Source organism: Gadus chalcogrammus, chromosome 2, assembly GCF_026213295.1.
Source record: "Gadus chalcogrammus isolate NIFS_2021 chromosome 2, NIFS_Gcha_1.0, whole genome shotgun sequence".
Taxonomy (NCBI): Eukaryota; Metazoa; Chordata; class Actinopteri; order Gadiformes; family Gadidae; genus Gadus; species Gadus chalcogrammus.
Window position 1 is genome coordinate 9,602,630 of NC_079413.1, and position 19,281 is coordinate 9,621,910.

The following is a 19,281-nucleotide window of genomic DNA, read 5'->3' on the forward strand; positions in this document are numbered from 1 at the left end:
GAGGAGAGAGCACCAGTGGAAGAGCCCCCAAAGCAGCACCTAGAGGAGCCCTGATACCGAGGAGGGGACGGGGCTCCGTTAAGAGAGAGGTGTTCATCAACTCACAACAGCACCGATAGTTCTGCCCTGGAAGAAAGAAAACATTAAGAACTCCTTTCCCTAATTGGTAGGCAGACAGGGGGGGGGGGCAGGGGGAGTTAGAGAAAGAGAGCGAGTGTGTGACAGAGCGAGAGTGACACAAAGAGAGAGGTCCACAGGGCAGTGCCATCAGGCTGTACCATCCTGCCAATGGTAGTTCTGCCTCATCCAGAACCGGCCAGCCAGGCGGGGGGGGGGGGGGGGGGGGGGGGGGGGGGGGGGGGGGGGCATGGCTCACCAAACCAACCATGAACCATGTAATCCATGGTTCACATGCATGCCTGTGCGTCCTGGCATAATACTCATAGGGCGGGTGAGGTCACGTTCCCGAGTGGTTCTGTAGATGATGGGGGTCCATCCAGTAGGAAACTTTGTATTCTTCTGTCCACGCTTCGTTCTTCTAATATCGTGTCCATAGTTAGAGTGGATGGGCGTGTGGGGGCTGTGCTGTTGTAATGAGAGGAGGAGGAGGAGGAGGACGAGATGGTACGGTTGGGGGCGTACCCAGAAGTATCTATGTCCGCTGCTTGTTGTGTTATCTAGCCGTATGGTCGGTCATCGGTGCCTCCACTGGACAACTGCAGGCGACGGCCAAGACGCTTCAACGACAATAAAGTGATGTAGATGAAGAGACATGTTAGATGACAGACGAGGACACGTCCTCCCACAACACGCAAGTCTAAATAAAGCAAGCTTGATGCAGGCGATGCTGAAGGTAAACAGTTTCAGGAATGGTTCATTTTCTCTACTACATTTCTGAATGGATTCTTCATGCAGATGTCACTGCAGAGACACTGCAGTGACATCTGCATTTATATCATCAAACAGTAATGGAGAACCATCAAGTGTGGGACAGCTCGTTTCTCCAGATACCAACACCAGGGGGCAGTAGAGACACTAGTCAGATACCCGATGTCTGTCATGCAAATGTGGTTGATTCTGTTAGTCGCTGTTATATCAAAAAACAGTAGGAAACTACGATCGGTAACTCATGTTTTTTTCAATATGATTGCAATCACACACACACACACACACACACACACACACACACACACACACACACACACACACACACACACACACACACACACACACACACACACACACACACACACACACACACACACACACACACACACACACACACACACACGAGGGGTTGCAAGAATGCAGCCCTCAGACAGAGGGCTCCTTTGAAGTTTACACACCGTGGACCAGCTCCATCAGAAACAGGTGTGTTTTCAACCCTGTCTGGGGTGTGAAGGAAAACAAAGACATGTGGTCGTCACGTGTGCGTGTGTGTGTGTACCTTCTTGGTCAGTTGATCAAGATACCCGCGGTGCGCCCCTCTTCGTCTTTGATGTTCCTCATGTTGTTCTCCACTTCGTCCACCGTCCTATGAGACACACAATGAACCGTGAGTGAGTGAGTGAGTGAGTGAGTGAGTGAGTGAGTGAGTGAGTGAGTGAGTGAGTGAGTGAGTGAGTGAGTGAGTGAGTGAGTGAGTGAGTGAGTGAGTGAGTGAGTGAGTGAGTGAGTGAGTGAGTGAGTGAGTGAGTGAGTGAGTGAGTGAGTGAGTGCCTTACGTGAGGAAGTCCCGGACGTCCTCCACAGTGAGCTCCCCAGTGGAGTCCAGGGTGAGGTCAGCGAAGCTGAGCGGTGAGTCAAGGGGAGAGTCCTGGGCGGGGGAGGACAGGCCGCTCTGGAGGTCCTCCGCCTGACCTGGGGGTGAGGGGTCGGAGGTGGTACATTAGACCACCACCATGCAGTTCTCTTTTCTACCGAGCTTTTAAATGTCTATACGTGTTTACGTGTACTGGTGCTTAGCAACCCGAGCTGAACCGTGCTGTATCGAAAACAACTCCCATTTGTGTTGCGTGGAAATTGTTCCTTGTAACTTCTGTAGGTCAATGCACTGATTAGATTGATAGATGTGTAGTCATGGTGTAGGTATGTTGCAGTTAAGGTGTGACCGGCGCCGCTAATAGAGAACTAAGACGTAGCTTATGTGCACCTCTCAACTCTTTTGCAAACATATTCTTTCCTGCAACCGTTTTTTTGCTTATTCTTTTGTACGGATTTCAGCTGACATTGAAAACAAGCTGGGGCAGATCCACAGAAAAATAATTTCGTGCAACACACGATACAGATCTTTACATTATAAAGATCTCCAAATGACTCCAAATGTGTGGCCACCGACACACAACCTCTGAGGTAGAACTATAAACACCCACAAGAATACCAAAGTATAATCCACGCTGAAGTCCCGTTTAAAAGGTGTCCGGCCACACGCGGGAGACGCACGTTTCCACAGCGGTAAAATATGTTAATTTGTAGGCGTCGATAAACAGGCTTGGGCAGGAGGAGGGATTGGTTTGTTCTAAAGCGTTTTACAGCCACTGACGGCACCCGCATAGAAATAGCTGGGGGAGTTATTGCGCTGATTTATAGTTCATAGAATTAGGATGTCATGAACTTTAAATTGACGATGAAAACATGGCGATTCCTTCTCCACTAACCAATCCATGGGTGGATTAGCTTGACTATTAAAACCCAAGACCCAGATGCAGTATATGGACTTCTCGATAGTCTAAATAGTACCTATTGACACATCCAACTAGATAGTTAAAACAACTTCAGAAGTGATTCTAGTATATGATCGACATGTATACCGATTCAAAATATTCTGCATTGTTTGGCTAGACATTCGACAACTCCCCCAGCCCTAAAATATAGTCAACCGGTCAACTGGTCAACTGTGTCATTTCCCCAGCAGCCAATAGAATTCCGGAGGTTCCAGCGGCAGCAGAAGGAAAGGGGTGGGGGGGGTTCTGGTCCGTTACCGTGGAGAGCTGAAGGGAACCCTCATGAAGCCTTCTCTGGAAGGTTGAGTGAGCGAAAGAATGAGAGAGTAAGCCGGGCTCAAAGAGAGGGAATTAGAGTTTGGAGGGATGGGGATGAAAAGGCAACAGAAGAAGAGCATGTGTGTGTTTGTGCGTCCTACCCTCAGCTTGATCCATCTGGTTTTTGTGTGTCCCGTTGGCCCGTGGTTGTGCTGTGGGGCCGTCACTGGAGACACACATAATCATTTCATTACAGCAGAGACCACACTATTTACCAGCTGGCTCGACCAATCACAAACTAGCAACTAGCGACACTTGGGCAACAAATCAGATGGTTGAACTTTTGTGTAAGTATGCTATAATATATTATAGCATAAAAAATATGCCAAAATATATATTTTTTATCTTTTTCCAAATAAAATAAAGAATACATTTGTTATCCTAAGAATCCAAAACATAATATATGATAATATATCCGTAAATGCATGTCAGAATAGTACATTTAGGGCGTGTGCGTGTATAGATGTGCCAGTGTGTGCTACCTGGCTGAGGCGTGCTCCAGCGGGCGGTCCAGCTGCAGGGAGCAGAGCGGCTCTGTGATGACCTTGGCCGAGAGGGAGAACCTCTCGTACTCTGAGGGGGAGATCAGGTAGAACCCTGAGGGGATGGCCACACACACAATAGTTAAGGAATTACAACTAAGTCAATGAGCAATTTAAAGTCCAAAACAAACGCTTGAATACAAAAGACACCCCCACACACCCCCACACACTTTTAAGCGGGTGAATACGAACAACAACTGAGTCAATGAGCAATTTATAGTCAAACGCAAACGCTTGAATACAAAAAGCTCCACAAACAAACCCCACAAAGAAAAGGCAAAAAGGAGTTTACGATGCAGTATGTGATCAATTCAAAATAGAACCGGGAATAGTAGACAGCTTCTAGCTTGGATTTCAGTGTTTGTTTACTTTATATATTTCTACCATCGGATATTAAATTAAATCATTATTAATATCTCATGCTCCTCTTCCTCACCCTGAGTGCATTCATAACATGAAATTAATACTATTAACTCTTCCTCACCCTGGCCAGTTTTGGTGAAGACGCAGGACGCAATGCCACTGATGTCTTCTTTCCGGATGCAGTCGTAGCGCACCTGCAGAGAACCACACCTCAGGTCAGATTAGCAAGATCTAGCAGTAAAGAATTATTCAATCAAATGAAAATTCTATAAAATGAAGACCAATGTATCCATAATACACAAACCTCCCACTCTGCAGACAGAGTGCGACAGAAGGACAGACACACAGGACAGTGAGAGGACAGTGAGACCGACAGACAGTGGGAGAAAAGGACAGTCGGCCAACCAGGCAGACAAAGGCCTTGGTTACACCATCCGATGGTGCAAGGAAGCATTAACCGTCAGGTCTGGACCGTCCCAGATCAGATTGTGCTCACATTGTGATCCCATGAGCTAATGTTTGTCCACCTGTGGTACATGTACCACTAGTGGGATTTAGAAATAGTCGTCATTACAATAATAGAAAATATACTAGTTATTTGTAAATAAATACATTATAAATATTGTTGTTCATCATATGTTTTCCATTAATGATTTGTACTGGGAGCATGAGCAGCTTTGCTGAAATATCTTTGCACTGCCTCTGACTGGCTGTGGCCTTCATGCAGTGCTAAATGTGTATCCGTTCAATGTAATGCACGGATAGAGCGCTCACCTCCATTGCTCTCCTCGACAATGCATGTCTGATGGGAGCTCTACCTCTACATTCAAACATCCGGAACGACTGGTCTTCTCATCCAACCAGCGTCATTTCAACAGATATATATTAACAGGATGTTTTTTTTGCGGGTAAATTAGCTCCTGGCGGACCCGTGTCCGGATTTTGACCGCCTGATTTCGCGTTCAAATGTCAACCCTGCGCATCCATTCAGAAAAAAACCATGGTAATCCCAACAGTAACCAAAGCCAACCCCCTCCCCTGACCTGGGGTCTGAGCGCCGGGACGTTGAAGAGGTGCATGTCCCCCAGGTTGGTGAGGCAGACCAGGGTGTGCTCGCTGTAGTCCTCCTGCACGGCCGAGCTCAGCGCCACCAGCGCCACCCGCCGCACGCGGCAGCCCTCGTGGGCCGTCAGCTTGAACTTGGTCTTGGCACTCACTTTGGGCAGGGAGAACACCTGGGGGCAGGACGGCTGGGTGAGTCAAACAACCCACTGGGGCGCTAACCCCGCATTCTATAGGACCCGGGTTCGATGCCCGCCTACGGCACAATGCAACATTGCCGTTCCCCTCTCCCTTTCTGCGGCGCTACCAAAAAAGCATACATCCCATAGTAATTTTTAACAAATGGTATTAATAAATATAGAATGAAAGACTACTGGATGTTGTTGTTTTTTCCGAGTGATCTCTGCAGGCACGACTAGAACCTAGGACGTCTCCACATTATAACTTATAGAAATATTGTCACAGAAAATCCCAAACCCCCACCCACCCACGACATCCAGAGACTAGGCGGGAAACCCCCACCCCAAGACCCTCCCCTCCGCACCTTGAGCTGCTCCTCCGAGGCGATGAGCACCGAGTGGGCGGTGCTCATGTCTGGCGCGGCGGCGAGGTCCCGGGACGCCTCGTAGGGCTCCGGCAGCGGGCGCCCGCGGCCGTCCAGCACGCAGATCCACACCACGGGGGCGCGGTGCATCAGCTGGATCTCCTTCCCCAGCAACGCCTCCACGCTGCTGCCAGCCCCGCCCCCTCCTCCTCCCCCCCCGCTGCCACTGCCCGGCTCGCCCCCCCGGCCCGGCCCAGAGCCAACACCCGGGACCTCCAGGGCGTAGGCGTACACGCTGCCCGAGTTGGTGCCCGCCCAGAGGGTAGGGCCGTGGTGCGTTCCTGGGGGAGGATACACACGGTATTGTGTGTTTCAGTACACAGGTGGGTTGTATACACACTGAAGCCGTTTAGTCCAAGCACCTGCCTGCCTCCAACTGCTGTATCTTACCAAAAACCTTGCATACATTTGTGAATATTCAAATATTCACGTTTTTAAATTAGATACAAAGTATATTAGTTTAAAAGTCACAGCAAAACAAATCCCCTACAGGTATCTGCTATCAAACCCGGAACCGAAAGGTTCTTGGTTAGCTAGCTAACCACTAGACTAGACAGGCTAGCTAACCACTAGACTAGACTGGCTAGCTAACCACTAGACTAGACTGGCTAGCTAACCACTAGACTAGACTGGCTAGCTAACCACTAGACTAGACTGGCTAGCTAACCACTAGACTAGACTGGCTAGCTAACCACTAGACTAGACTGGCTAGCTAACCACTAGACTAGACAGGCTAGCTAACCACTAGACTAGACAGGCTAGCTAACCACTAGACTAGACAGGCTAGCTAACCACTAGACTAGACTGGCTAGCTAACCACTAGACTAGACTGGCTAGCTAACCACTAGACTAGACAGGCTAGCTAACCACTAGACTGCCCTGCCCTCCTATGCATCTAACAGAAATGCTGTGCAACACTGGCCGGGGTGTGAGTGTTTCTCCTACCGTCTCGCAGGAAGGTGTCGGCGAAGCACAGGCAGCGGACCACGCCGGACAGCGAGTCGTCTGCGGAGCGTGGCTCGATGCGCCGCTGCACCGGGGCCACATCCTCCTGCTCCGCTAGAGCCGCGTTGGCCTCCTGGACCTGAACACACACACACACACACACACACACACACACACACACACACACACACACACACACACACACACACACACACACACACACACACACACACACACACACACACACACACACACACACACACACACACACACACACAGGTATTTTCCTACTTTTTCACCTTTGTGACATTGTTTAAATAACCCAACAGATAATTTTGTACAGAATGAAAATTTAAATGAATGTATTTCTTTCATATTCATTAGCACTAGAAAACATTGTGTGCGGGTTGAAATCTAACAAATGGGACTCTCTGCATCCTCTCTACAATGGGCCTTCTAGTGACATTCTGACCACGAGCCATGCACATGGGGCGGGACCTTGCTGGTGGGCATGGTGGTGGGGACGGGGCGCTTCTTGCCAGACACCCTGCTCTTGCGGATTCGCCGGAAGCTCTGGCGGAGAGACTTCTTCAGGGACTTGACCCGGGACAGCGGACCCTCCATGGCCAGGGAGTCATTCGGGTGCAGGGTGCACCTTCAGCGAGAGGAAGAGGGGGCAGGGAGAGGGAGAGAGGAGGCGAAGAATAGGAGGAGGGTTTACTTTATGGGACACTTTACGTTGTGGTTTACATTACAATCATTACATTTGAGGGGCCCTGGGACTGTAACCCTAAAACCAAACTGTACCCTAAAACTCAAGTCTACAACACCTTGTGTAAGGTTGAGAGTTGGAGGTTTGGGGTCCCACAGGTGGGCAGGTGGGCGTGTCTCGGCTCACCTGGCCAGCACGGCACTGCGACGCTGGTAGTCGAACAGGCCAAAGCCGTGGCTGGTGCCGAACGCCACCAGGTGCCACTCTGCGTGCAGCGTCACCGCGGTGACCGAGGCGGGGGGCATGCACTGCACCAGCAGCTGGGGCTGGAAGCCTGGGGGGAAGGGGCCCGGGCGGGCGCGGGGGTCCAGACGGCCGTGGCCCTTCCAGGTGAAGCCCTCCCGGTCCTGGAGCAGGTCCACCACCGACACCTCGACCTGGTGGTCCGACCGCTCGTCACTCAGAGCCAGGATCAGCACCTGGTCCCCCGCAGAGAAAGAAAATGCAAAAGAAAATGCATCACAAGTTTGTTTGTAGTTTTGTCACAATGTAAACAGTTAAATTGTATTCTTCCATTTATAAGTAAGTCCATTATATGATGCTTCTTGATGGTAGATAATTAGTAGTAGTTAGTAATGAAAAGTATGCCTGGCAAATTGAAAAACTGTGTGCATGTGAGATTAATTTGCAGCATACGGCCGTAACCCCACGACTCATAAAAGCAAACTGACTTTCAGCTTGCTTGGTTTTTTCCTAATGGAAAGCAGTCTACGTGAGACACATTGGGACTTCTCATAAACAATTGGTTTGGTTTTCCAAAGCTCAAGTCAACTGTCTAATCGAAGCAATGGGTGGGGTTCGCTAGTAAAACCCTGTTTTTATTATTTTGTATATTCAATTAGGAGACACTGTAATCCAAAGTGGCTTGAACCAGTTTGAACCCAACTGTAAATATATACATGATTTAAAAAAGACAAAAGCATTTTTTTCTTGACTTTTAAAGAAAACTTTTTATTATTGTCATAACTTGTGTGCAAGATTTTCTTCCTTCCTTCAAACATTTCCGAATGACCGCACACAGACCAGCCATCAAATTCAATGTTTGCGCCGTAAACACATGTGCGTGCGTGCGTGCGTGCGTGCGTGCGTGCGTGCGTGCGTGCGTGCGTGCGTGCGTGCGTGCGTGCGTGCGTGCGTGCGTGCGTGCGTGCGTGCGTGCGTGCGTGCGTGCGTGCGTGCGTGCGTGCGTGCGTGCGTGCGTGCGTGCGTGCGTGCGTGCGTGCGTGCGTGCGTGCGTGCGTGCGTGCGTGCGTGCGTGCGTGCGTGCGTGCGTGCGTGCGTGCGTGCGTGCGTGCGTGCGTGCGTGCGTGCGTGCGTGCGTGCGTGCGTGCGTGCGTGCGTGCGTGCGTGCGTGCGTGCGTGCGTGCGTGCGTGCGTGCGTACATGTGCGTGCGTGCGTGCGTACGTGTGTGTGTACCTGTCCAGCAGTTCCAGCCACCACCAGCTTGTTGCTGTATTTACACAGAGTGATCTTCTGGATGCCAAGCCTAGGGTCATCGCTGTAGGGGTCAAAACATCCCACCTACACACAGAAACACCCACACACACGCACACACCCACACACACACACACGTTATTGTCGTTAACGGAATATATGACGAAAAATGTTCTTCAACTACCTTTCTTCCATGACTAAGACGAGACGTTGACGAGCTAAAAAAAATTTATATTTGATGATAAAACTATGATGAAATGAAAGTTTTGTTTTCGTTGACGGAACGAGACAGGACTAAAATGTTAGTGGTTCGCTATTTGGACATTCAAAATGCATGATATTTTTGCGTCTAGCCCGTCTGTCCAAATGTATCCCGGGCATTCGTGGAATTAGAGATGCCCTGTGGCTTCAAGTTAGGCGGGAAGACAGACAGACAGACATTTTTAATGCTATAGACCCTAATAGGGTCTATAGCATATAACAGCGTTTTCTGATTACAGTTTAATGCATTTTTCACAATTTACCAGCTCTCGTTTTGAAGAGCTGAACAGACAAATTAACTGGAAATACTTAGCAGGTGTCCATATACCAGGGATTAGCCTAATTGAATTAGTTTAAAAGAGAAAACATTTTGACTGAAAGTAATGACTAAAAGTTGACTAAAATGTAAGGACTTTTGGTCGACTAAAACCGCGAAGGAAAACAATGACTAAAATGTGACTAAAACTAATAAGCATTTTCGTCTAAGGACTAAATCTAAAATAGCTGACAAAATTAACACACACACACACACACACACACACACACACACACACACACACACACACACACACACACACACACACACACACACACACACACACACACACACACACACACACACACACACACACACACTTTAAACTGCAGACACTGAATCTCTAATAAACACTGGTAGTTAAAATTGTAGTGTGTCCTAAATGATTACCGTGTCATTAGCCTACCAAACCATGACATCATCCTGCACCACTTTGAGCCTTTAACAGCAGTGACATCTCCGTTGTTTAGTGTGGTTCCTCAGAGGCGTGATAAAAGTAAATGAATGTATGAATATTTTTGGGTACCTCTGTAATGACAGATAGAATCTTAAATAAAATGTTGGAAGAAATGTTACAGATAATTCAAATGAGGCATTTATTGGCATTAAAAGTCCAAACCTTACTATATACAGCAAGTTGACACACACACACACACACACACACACACACACACACACACACACACACACACACACACACACACACACACACACACACACACACACACACACACACACACACACACACACACACACACACACACCAGCAAGGTGTTTTTATTCACTGGGGTCGTCCTTTATATGCCCCAAACGTCCCCTGAACACTTCAATATCCAGGATGGCATCCAGGCATCACTAAACACCGCCTGGTCGATGGCACACACATAGCCTGCTGGATCCAACCCATATACCCCCACTTCGCACACGTACACCGTGATCCTCCCTGGTACAGAACAAATAAAGTACACTTTAACTGCTTCTTGTACGTGCACTTTAAAAAACCATGCACACAGACGTAAATCCTATGCGCTCCGTAGGAATTCACACACACACACACACACACACACACACACACACACACACACACACACACACACACACACACACACACACACACACACACACACACACACACACACACACACACACACACACACACACACACACACAGCTGAGGGTTCTGGTTTTCATTACAAGGGGGTGGGGGGCTGTCCATCCATATGGGGCCGGCATTCCAGAGCTTAGAGTTCCGTAACCGTGGGTTACATTTGGAAAGGTAGGAAAGTTTTGGGAGGTTAGGGAGGGGGAGATAAAGAGAGGAGGGGTCTACGAAGACAAAACGGGGTGAGGGAAAACAGACATCGGAAGCCTGTGAGGGTACGGAAAGTCTGGTGTAGTAATGTAAACAAAGTAGAGGCCTAGTTCTCATCCTTTTACACACAAGGGACTTTTAACTTGAAGGAGGGTCACGCCCACATTTTAACGACACACACACACACACACACACACACACACACACACACACACACACACACACACACACACACACACACACACACACACACACACACACACACACACACACACACACACACACACACACACACACACACACACACACCTTTAACGTTGCTCTCCACCACGTACCAAGAAATGGATAGCGTATTCATTTGCATGGTGGTTTTAAGAGGTTTCTCTGGGACAAACCTCACGACTAACAATGTTTGACAGTGGACAGGAGGAGTTTCACAGAAAGTCTGCAAGAGCAAAACTATGCTAATAAATATAACAAAGGGAATCCAATACTTATGAAATATGAATACACAGCAGAAATCATTCAAGTTCAGTCCTTAACTAGCCTTTAACACAACTATGAACTAATACTAACTCGATTTGCCAAATGTCATTTTTTTTTCATTGAATATGCATTACGATTCTTAACATACAGAGAAACAGAAACAGTGCTGAATCAGAAGTAATAACAGTAGAGGAATGGAGCCAATCTGCCTCTCCAAGACAAACAGTGATTACAAAGAATAACGGCCCCCAGAACCAAACGCATTTAAACCATAAGATTGAAAAATGGGCCAAGGTGTGCGCATTCGCGCGTTAAGACAAATGCTTTTTTTCTGCAGTATGTAAAAGGGCAATTCTTTGAGTTCACCACTCTTAAGGGAATCTCTCTCTCCCACTGTTCCTACCTCTCCCTCCACCCCTCCCTCCCTCCCTCCCCCTCACCTTCCTGAAGGGGGGCCACTCGTCCTCTTCCTCCCGCCGGTCGTCGGGGTCGTCGTCGGGGCCCTGGGGGTCGTCGGCGGGGTCGCAGTCCGTGTGGAAGACGCCGGCAGTGGAGAGCTTGTAGATCGGCGTGAGGGCCACGCCCGATGCATCCCAGAAGCGTACGGTGCCGTCCTCGTGGCTGAAACACACACACACACACACACACACACACACACACACACACACACACACAGTCAGGCCCCCGGATGCACTGAAGGCAACCCAGACTGATCTACGGACGGTTGAGGTTATTATTATTATTATTTATAACACAGATTAATCAATTAAAAAGAAGGGAGAGACGTATTGTGAGATGTGGGACTGTTTGGCTTCTCCGTGGACATGGATATGACGAAACTGTGCAGGCGTGCATGGTAACGTGCACTCCCACTGGAGGAGCCGGGATGAGAATGAGATGAAGCTTCCGGAAAAGGAGACTATATAAATAACTGGTACTTTCTCACAAGCTCAGCTCTACTGGGAACATGTGTGCAAGAGGAAACGCTTGAGCAATGTTTAATGTCTATATAGTTCAATAATTGGCTGTGTGTGTTTGCGTGCGTGCGTGTGCTTGCGTGCGTGTGTGTACCCAGTCAGTAGCAGTTCCTGCTGTTTCGCTGACGGCGCCAGGTTTTTCCCTCCACAGATCGGCCAACTCTGCAAAAACCAGACAGCATGGATTAAACATAAATAATATAATGAAATAAAAGCCTGACATTTGCATTTCCCAGTACATACCACTTTTTAAACTTGTGCGTAAGCTCTACCTGACCAAACTCATGCACGGCATAGCTCACCTCAGCAGATAAGTGGGTTTTTTTGCAGCACCTTCTAGGGTAGTTGGGTGTACCTCCTGTACAGAGCCCTACCCTGAACAAACTAAGCTCTACTCGTCTAACCGATGAGCCACTTAAAAATGTTTGGTTTTTTTAGAAAGCTTCTACTTCTTCTACCGCTTTGCTTTTTCCTGATTCTATATATATATATTTTCACATAAAAACAAGCACCAACGATAAACACAACAGATACATTTGATTTAAACATTGACCGCTTCATACTGTAGCTCTGCTGCAGTTTATTTTCCCATGTTGTGATCCTTCCCTGCGCCGACCCCTTACCGGCAGAGCCCACTCACCCCGCGCTGCTGCTGCTGCTGCTGCTGCTGCTGCTGCTGCTGCTGCTGCTGCGGTGCCTGTCGCTGGGCGCGGCCGGCCTGCAGCACCCGGTCCCACAGCTTGGGGGGTACGCTGGAGACGTGGCACGAGCAGGTGATGGCCGAGGAGTGCAGCGGGGCCAGGTAGGGGGTGGGCAGCGTGGGCCAGCCGGGGGTGTGCAGGTCCACCACCACCAGCTCCTCGTCCAGCAGCACCACCACGGCCGAGGGCTCGTCAAACTCTGGGGGAGGGGGGCGAGTCGGACTGTTTAGAGGTGGATTACCCATGATGCAGTGCTACATTTTCTAATGATGCCATTGCAGTATGTAAAACCCACTTTACAGCAAATTCATCTTCAAACGACCGCTCCAATCTACATTTTGTTTTCCATGATTCACCAACTAGCTTTACAGCAATACCTCCATTTTAAAGTCACCCCCAAGCACATCGACATTCCTGGGGCAACTGACTCTTTGGAAGCACAAAACTAATAATTGATCAGTTGAACACATGTGCTTCACACGCCCCGGCCCATAACCCTGAGAGTGAGTCATATTCCGCCCGAGCCACGTGGGCCCCCCCCCCCACCTTGCTCCCGCTCCACGCTGTGGATGGTGAAGAAGTCGATGACCCGGGACGTGAAGTCCAGCGTGACGTGCTCCTTGTCCTGCTGGACGGTCAGACAGTGGCGGTCCCCGTAGCTCGCCCTGGGCATCCCACCGCTGTACAGCAGCATGGGAGCACTGGAGAGCGGGCCAGAGAGCCAGCATGAGGGAGGTGGATAGAGTAGCATGGACAGTATAGTCAGTATGGACGACCGAGACGGGAGAAGACTTGTCACTCTGACTCATGAAATCGCTCACAACCATTACCAAAGGATCTCTTCTATACTTTTACTAGTCATTTCTTTGTAGTACTTGCTTTGGCAATGTAAGGGTTTATTGCCCATGCCAATAAAGCTATTTTGAATTGAGAGTGTGTGAAAAATAGATTAATAGATGAAATGTGACAATTTTAAACATATATATTAAAAACAATATATATTGTGTTCCCCATTTGATTATATGTTCTCAACAATAAATTGGGATTGATCCTAATCCTCAATGGTGCTATTTGATAGAACCAGCCGAGAGAGGGGGGCCCTCAACAGGAGAGAGGGGGGCCCTCAACAGGAGAGCCCTCAACAGGAGAGCGGGGGGCCCTCACCCAGACACCGTGGTCCTCAGAAGGATCTTGCTAATGGCCTTGCAGGGGAACGGACCTGGGGACGAGGAAAGGAGCTCATTCAGTGACACCCCAATGTCTTCCAAGCCACCATTCATCTTCTTTCTGAACATTACAAAACTGTTTGTATCAGGCTTCTAACTGTTCTGACTTAGCACAATACGCATTCAACAACTACTCAAACACAATCACAAACAAGTGGCTGCAACTGAAGGAACATTAATAAACACATCCAATAGTTGATTCAATCAATATGCAGGTAAGTGAGTCATCGAGAACAGAAGCCAGGTGCAGCCCATCAATACAACAGTCCACCCACAGCCTCCACCAGTCAGTCTTACCGTATGGGATGGTGGAGGATACTGGCTGCTGGGTGTAGGGGTTACCGCTGGTAACCGCCCACACCGAGTAGCCCCCGTCGTTATGGGAACTGACGAACGACTTCCCGGAACGCTCCCACACCAGGCTCTCTAGTTGCTGCACGCACACGCGCACACACACACACGCAGAATCTCTGCGTCAAGGCTTTGTTGGATCATTCATCAGTAGACAAAGTCCTAATTTATTTATTGTAGGGATGCACCAAAACTTCGGCCACCAAAAATGGCCCAAAACATGGAAAAAAAATACCAAACATTTCTATTTTTGATGATGATTTTGAAAAAAAGCAACCAGTGAGGAATGAGCCAGGTGCGCTTCATCAAAAGAGAGATTAAAAAAGAGCCGCACGTAAGTTTGTAAACAACCAAATGATTATAGACAGATGAAAAAAGAGCCGAGCGCACCTGTTAAAATGAAGGAATGAAATGAATGAAAAACAGCAAAAGCCACATTCGGTATTCGGTTTCGGCCAACTGTTTCAGTATATTCGGTTTTGGTTGGGGCCAAGAAATTTCATTTCTGTGCATCCCTAATTTATTGCCTAATTATTTGTCATTTTATAAACATTTAATCCTTAGAAAGAGTGAATGGGAGAGTAAATGCTAAGTGTAAAAGAGTGATTTAGATAAAGGGATGAAATTGGTTAATTAATGTGGTTTGAAAGTTATAATTCATGTTTCAAGACTATATACACACACACACACGCACGTCATTTCCAAGACTCTTGACACCCCAAAGTCGGCGTGAGCGAGTGCAAGTGAGTGAGGAATACCTGCTTGCCCAGGAAGACGTGATCCACGTGGCGCGTGCTCAGATCCCATAGCACCACCAGGCCTCGACTGTAGCCTATCAGAATCACCCCTGGCTGCTGAGGGTGTTCCTGGAGAGACTCCACTGGCCCCAGAGACTTGCCACATCGGTAGTCATCTGGCAAGCTGAATAAACATAATTACATCAACAAACAAAAAGATTCAAACATGCTAAACCAACTCATGGAGAACTGTTAAAATCTAGTTTTGGCTCAATGATATGGCAAACTGAATCAATCTACAAACAGACAGGGGTTAAACTCAGTGACCAACTGCCTGTTCATGCTGTTACAGTTTAACAACACTCGACAAATGTAGTTTGTGGTACTGCCAACTCAAAATTGCAATCACATTGCTAAATGTCAATGATTTGATTAGGCCTAAAATCACATCAGCCATCCTGATCTACATTATTTTTTCATCACTCTGTATCCGTTACTGCCAATGTTAAAATACAGCAAAAACCATATCCTGTTGGAACCAGCTCAAGACCCGCTGTGTAGCAAGTCTACGTGTGGTTGAGAAGACTGTACAGGAGTGGAAACGACATCTGTTCACAGCCACACACACCAATCTGACTCAACCATCGTACACAAAAGTATGTGTACAGTGGAGCAAACAAGGTACGCCTACCTAGAGCTCCTGGTTGGTAGCTCAACTCGCGTGAAAGGATATTCAAAAACCATTTTGCAGCCAGCCAATGCTAATGAAAATGGGGTTTAAAACATTCAGTCAACCCATTGCATGATGTGATTGGTGGTTTTTGAAAAAGCATTGTCTGTGTGCGCGGATAGATAGGGAGCTCTATTTTACGGATCTTGATTGTAGAAATAGTGAGAAAAACTTTCGCCCCGTTTTGGCCAAGATGTTTCAGGTGATTGGCTCTTCCAGTTTAAAATTTACATTTTTGTATTTTGGAGTGTGTGTATAGCAGGCTGTTGCACAATACTTTCTTCAGCATTCCCAAAGTTCCCTGACAAGACAACGGAGGGACCCTGGTTTTCCATCAACTGGAGTTGAACGTGTTCCCCAATAGTCAATATTCCTCTTGTAGGCCAAAGGGTTTACAAATCACATTACCCATCACGCCGAAAGAGAAAGACATTTGCTAGAGGTTCCTTTGTTCACAGCTGACCAGCAGGATCATATCAGAAACCAAGACTAAATTATAGTATCAGAAGCAATCCCACAAAGAGAAAGATTGATTACCAAGCGTCGGATGAAATATGAGAAGATACTAGAAGAACACTATTAAAGTCAATCACGCGTGTGTGCGTGTGAACTCAATAACATACAGAAACGATAATCAACATGATCAAAATCCTAAAATCACATCAAAAACAATAACACACCGCAACAACACCATAGCCCATGCCAGGGTGTCCCCGCAGCACACGGGCTGAGGGCGTGGAGCTGTCCGCAGAGCGCGTTCATCCAGAGCTACTCCTCTCTGCAGAGATAACCAGGACACAACACGAGGCTGGGCCCGCGCAGCAGGGGAACCCGGGCCAGACACACATTCCTCAGAGGACACGGACACAGACACAGACACACACACACACACACACACACACACACACACACACACACACACACACACACACACACACACACACACACACACACACACACACACACACACACACACACACACACACACACACACACACACACACGAATGAGGGTTTGAGGTTGATGAGCGGCCGGGCGAGCATGAGAGACAGAGAGAAAGGGAGAAAGAGAGAGAGCCGCAGGAGGAAGAGCGGTGGAGAAAGCTCTCAGGGCACTTGGCTACAGATGAGGCAGAAGAACTACATAGAGACAGCCAACCAACCCCACACACACACACACACACACACACTCCATTTCTCTCTCTCGCTCCCTCAGCAAGGAAGATGGTTCCGGAAGCAGAGGAGCAGAAACATTGCAGACAAAGCCCTGCATTGTCCGTCATTCAACAAGTACTTTTAGGTAATCCAGCGTCCTGCTAACATGGTGATGAGCCTGTGTATGTCCACTGGTGATTCGGCTAGAGCGTTTCCCCAACCGGAACACCAAGTATTGGCAGCTGTTACAAAGCCTCGCAATCACAGGCTCTGACACACACACACACACACACACACACACACACAAGCCCCTGGGAGGCCTCAACGCTGCCCACTTCCCTCAACAGCCCGGTGTAATGAGGGGTTCGGAGATGGGTCTGAAATACACAGCAGACAGAAGAACGCCTGGCACGCTGGACACACACACACACACACACACACACACACACACACACACACACACACACACACACACACACACACACACACACACACACACACACACACACACACACACACACACACACACACGCACGCACACAGGCACGCAAACGTCTGGCTCCTCTATGGGCAATAATAACAGTAAACACTGGTCTCGAATGTTAAACCCCAAACACAAACAAACAGAGCGATTGAGAAAACGTTTGCAGATCCAAGTGTTTACATGTCTTGGGAAACAGTCAAGAGCTGCAATACCACTGTGTTCACTTACAAACGTAGCCATCCGCTGTCATATGAATGTATGCTGAAAGCATGCGGCTGTGTGTACCTCTTTGTGGGAATGAGATCCGTTTACTTTCAGGCTTCTACTCCAGACCAATTTAAAAGACGACCTGATGGCTCTGTAAGTCACGGATCTTAATGACTGCAGGAAACCATGCACGACTGACACCTGGAAATGGACCACCTGGTGGTGATGTTTCTGCCTAGATTGTATTTGTATTCCACAACAATGCAAGAGAGGCATTTCCGATGCGGTGCTATGCCGTCCCCAAGAATGCTTGTTTGTTTTTAGAGTCATCTCACAGCCTCTTCTGGTCCGTCAACACACATGTACCCAGCTGACCCCTAGTGCCCCATTAACCTCCAAGTGCGTGTGTGGGTGTGTTGACATGCCCAGCAGGAGCTCTGACACAGGGTTAGCACAGTGTTCCATCCTAAGAAAGTGTGGAAGATTGAGGGAGTGACTGTAAAAACTGTTCAACAGCACCTCTCACGCTACTTATGATCCTCATGCCATACGCTGACGATATTTTAATGAATTATCACTCGTAATTTCGGCATGAAACATTGGAAATGAGTAACTGTCAACACAAGTCGCAAAGCTGTGGAAGCAAAAGTATAAACAGCGCTAGGTATCTTAAAAAGTTTCTCCCGTCACTTAATGTGCTGGATCTATACTGCATGTACATCCAGATGTCCCATATCCACAATACTGCCTCAACCAGATGATCTGATCATCCAAACATATGTTACTATTGTTAGTGCTACTTTGCCATTGTATGTTATTTTTTCATTGACCAGTTAAAGAGTAATTAAACCCATAAAAAGATGGTCCGTTTGGGTGAATAGTGTTGGTGAACATTTCCGTGTACTTTTTTTAAGCTCAAATGACAATCAGCTCTCCATTGCCTACACACTCCAGCTCAAGAGAATTTGACAAGAGAACACCTCTTGCACTCGCTCCTATGCAACCCAATGGGTCAGTTTTTCCTAAACATTTACGGCTGTCACCGATCACATTTTTAGAAACTAATAAGCATGTTCCCTAAAACAGGGTTTACTTAGCCATTATACAGCACTAGGTTAATGTTAGCAATTCTCTCCCATTGTCGTATACTTCCATCGATGGAAGTATCGAAGAAGAAACATGGCCAGCACGTGCTCACTCACCTCTGTATGACCTGGTCTTGGAGAAGTGATTGGTTCTCCCTCAGCGACAGGCGTGGCAAATCCAGGAAGTGGACGCCCCCTCCCTCGGTCCCGACACAGAGCAGGTCACATGACCCCAGGAGGAGGAGGACGGTGACCCGTGAGGTGCTGCAGGGACAAGAGACAGCAGCTTAAACACCCAGCGAGGAGTAGTGGACCCCGTCAAGTAGTGCAAGGACAAGGGACAGCAGCTTGTTTAACGAGCACAGAGTTATGGACCTGTGAGGTAGTTCCAGGACAAGAGACAGCAACCCGTGTGATAAGACAGAGCTCCGATTCACATTTTTTCAGTCACATGGGAGGTCATTTAATGCCCTCATAGCATCTTACATGC

The 19,281-nt window shown here is 48.0% G+C and overlaps 1 protein-coding gene across 1 annotated transcript in view; it reads right to left on the minus strand.

Moving 5' to 3' along the window:
• Positions 1–372: 372 nt before the first annotated feature.
• llgl1 (LLGL scribble cell polarity complex component 1) overlaps positions 373–19,281 on the minus strand; it is a 31,883-nt gene continuing 12,974 nt past the window's right edge. The window contains exons 5-24 of the mRNA XM_056579613.1: positions 18,909–19,055; positions 15,153–15,315; positions 14,341–14,476; positions 13,982–14,036; positions 13,364–13,518; positions 12,757–13,016; positions 12,211–12,278; positions 11,580–11,760; positions 8,747–8,851; positions 7,456–7,748; positions 7,056–7,212; positions 6,558–6,696; positions 5,553–5,893; positions 4,990–5,181; positions 4,068–4,140; positions 3,524–3,638; positions 3,143–3,207; positions 1,725–1,860; positions 1,448–1,534; positions 373–737 (exon numbers count right to left, since the gene is read on the minus strand). Coding sequence (XP_056435588.1) covers positions 1,456–1,534; positions 1,725–1,860; positions 3,143–3,207; positions 3,524–3,638; positions 4,068–4,140; positions 4,990–5,181; positions 5,553–5,893; positions 6,558–6,696; positions 7,056–7,212; positions 7,456–7,748; positions 8,747–8,851; positions 11,580–11,760; positions 12,211–12,278; positions 12,757–13,016; positions 13,364–13,518; positions 13,982–14,036; positions 14,341–14,476; positions 15,153–15,315; positions 18,909–19,055 — 2,860 coding nt within the window. The 3' untranslated portion in view covers positions 373–737; positions 1,448–1,455. The remainder of the gene's footprint in view (positions 738–1,447; positions 1,535–1,724; positions 1,861–3,142; positions 3,208–3,523; positions 3,639–4,067; positions 4,141–4,989; positions 5,182–5,552; positions 5,894–6,557; positions 6,697–7,055; positions 7,213–7,455; positions 7,749–8,746; positions 8,852–11,579; positions 11,761–12,210; positions 12,279–12,756; positions 13,017–13,363; positions 13,519–13,981; positions 14,037–14,340; positions 14,477–15,152; positions 15,316–18,908; positions 19,056–19,281) is intronic.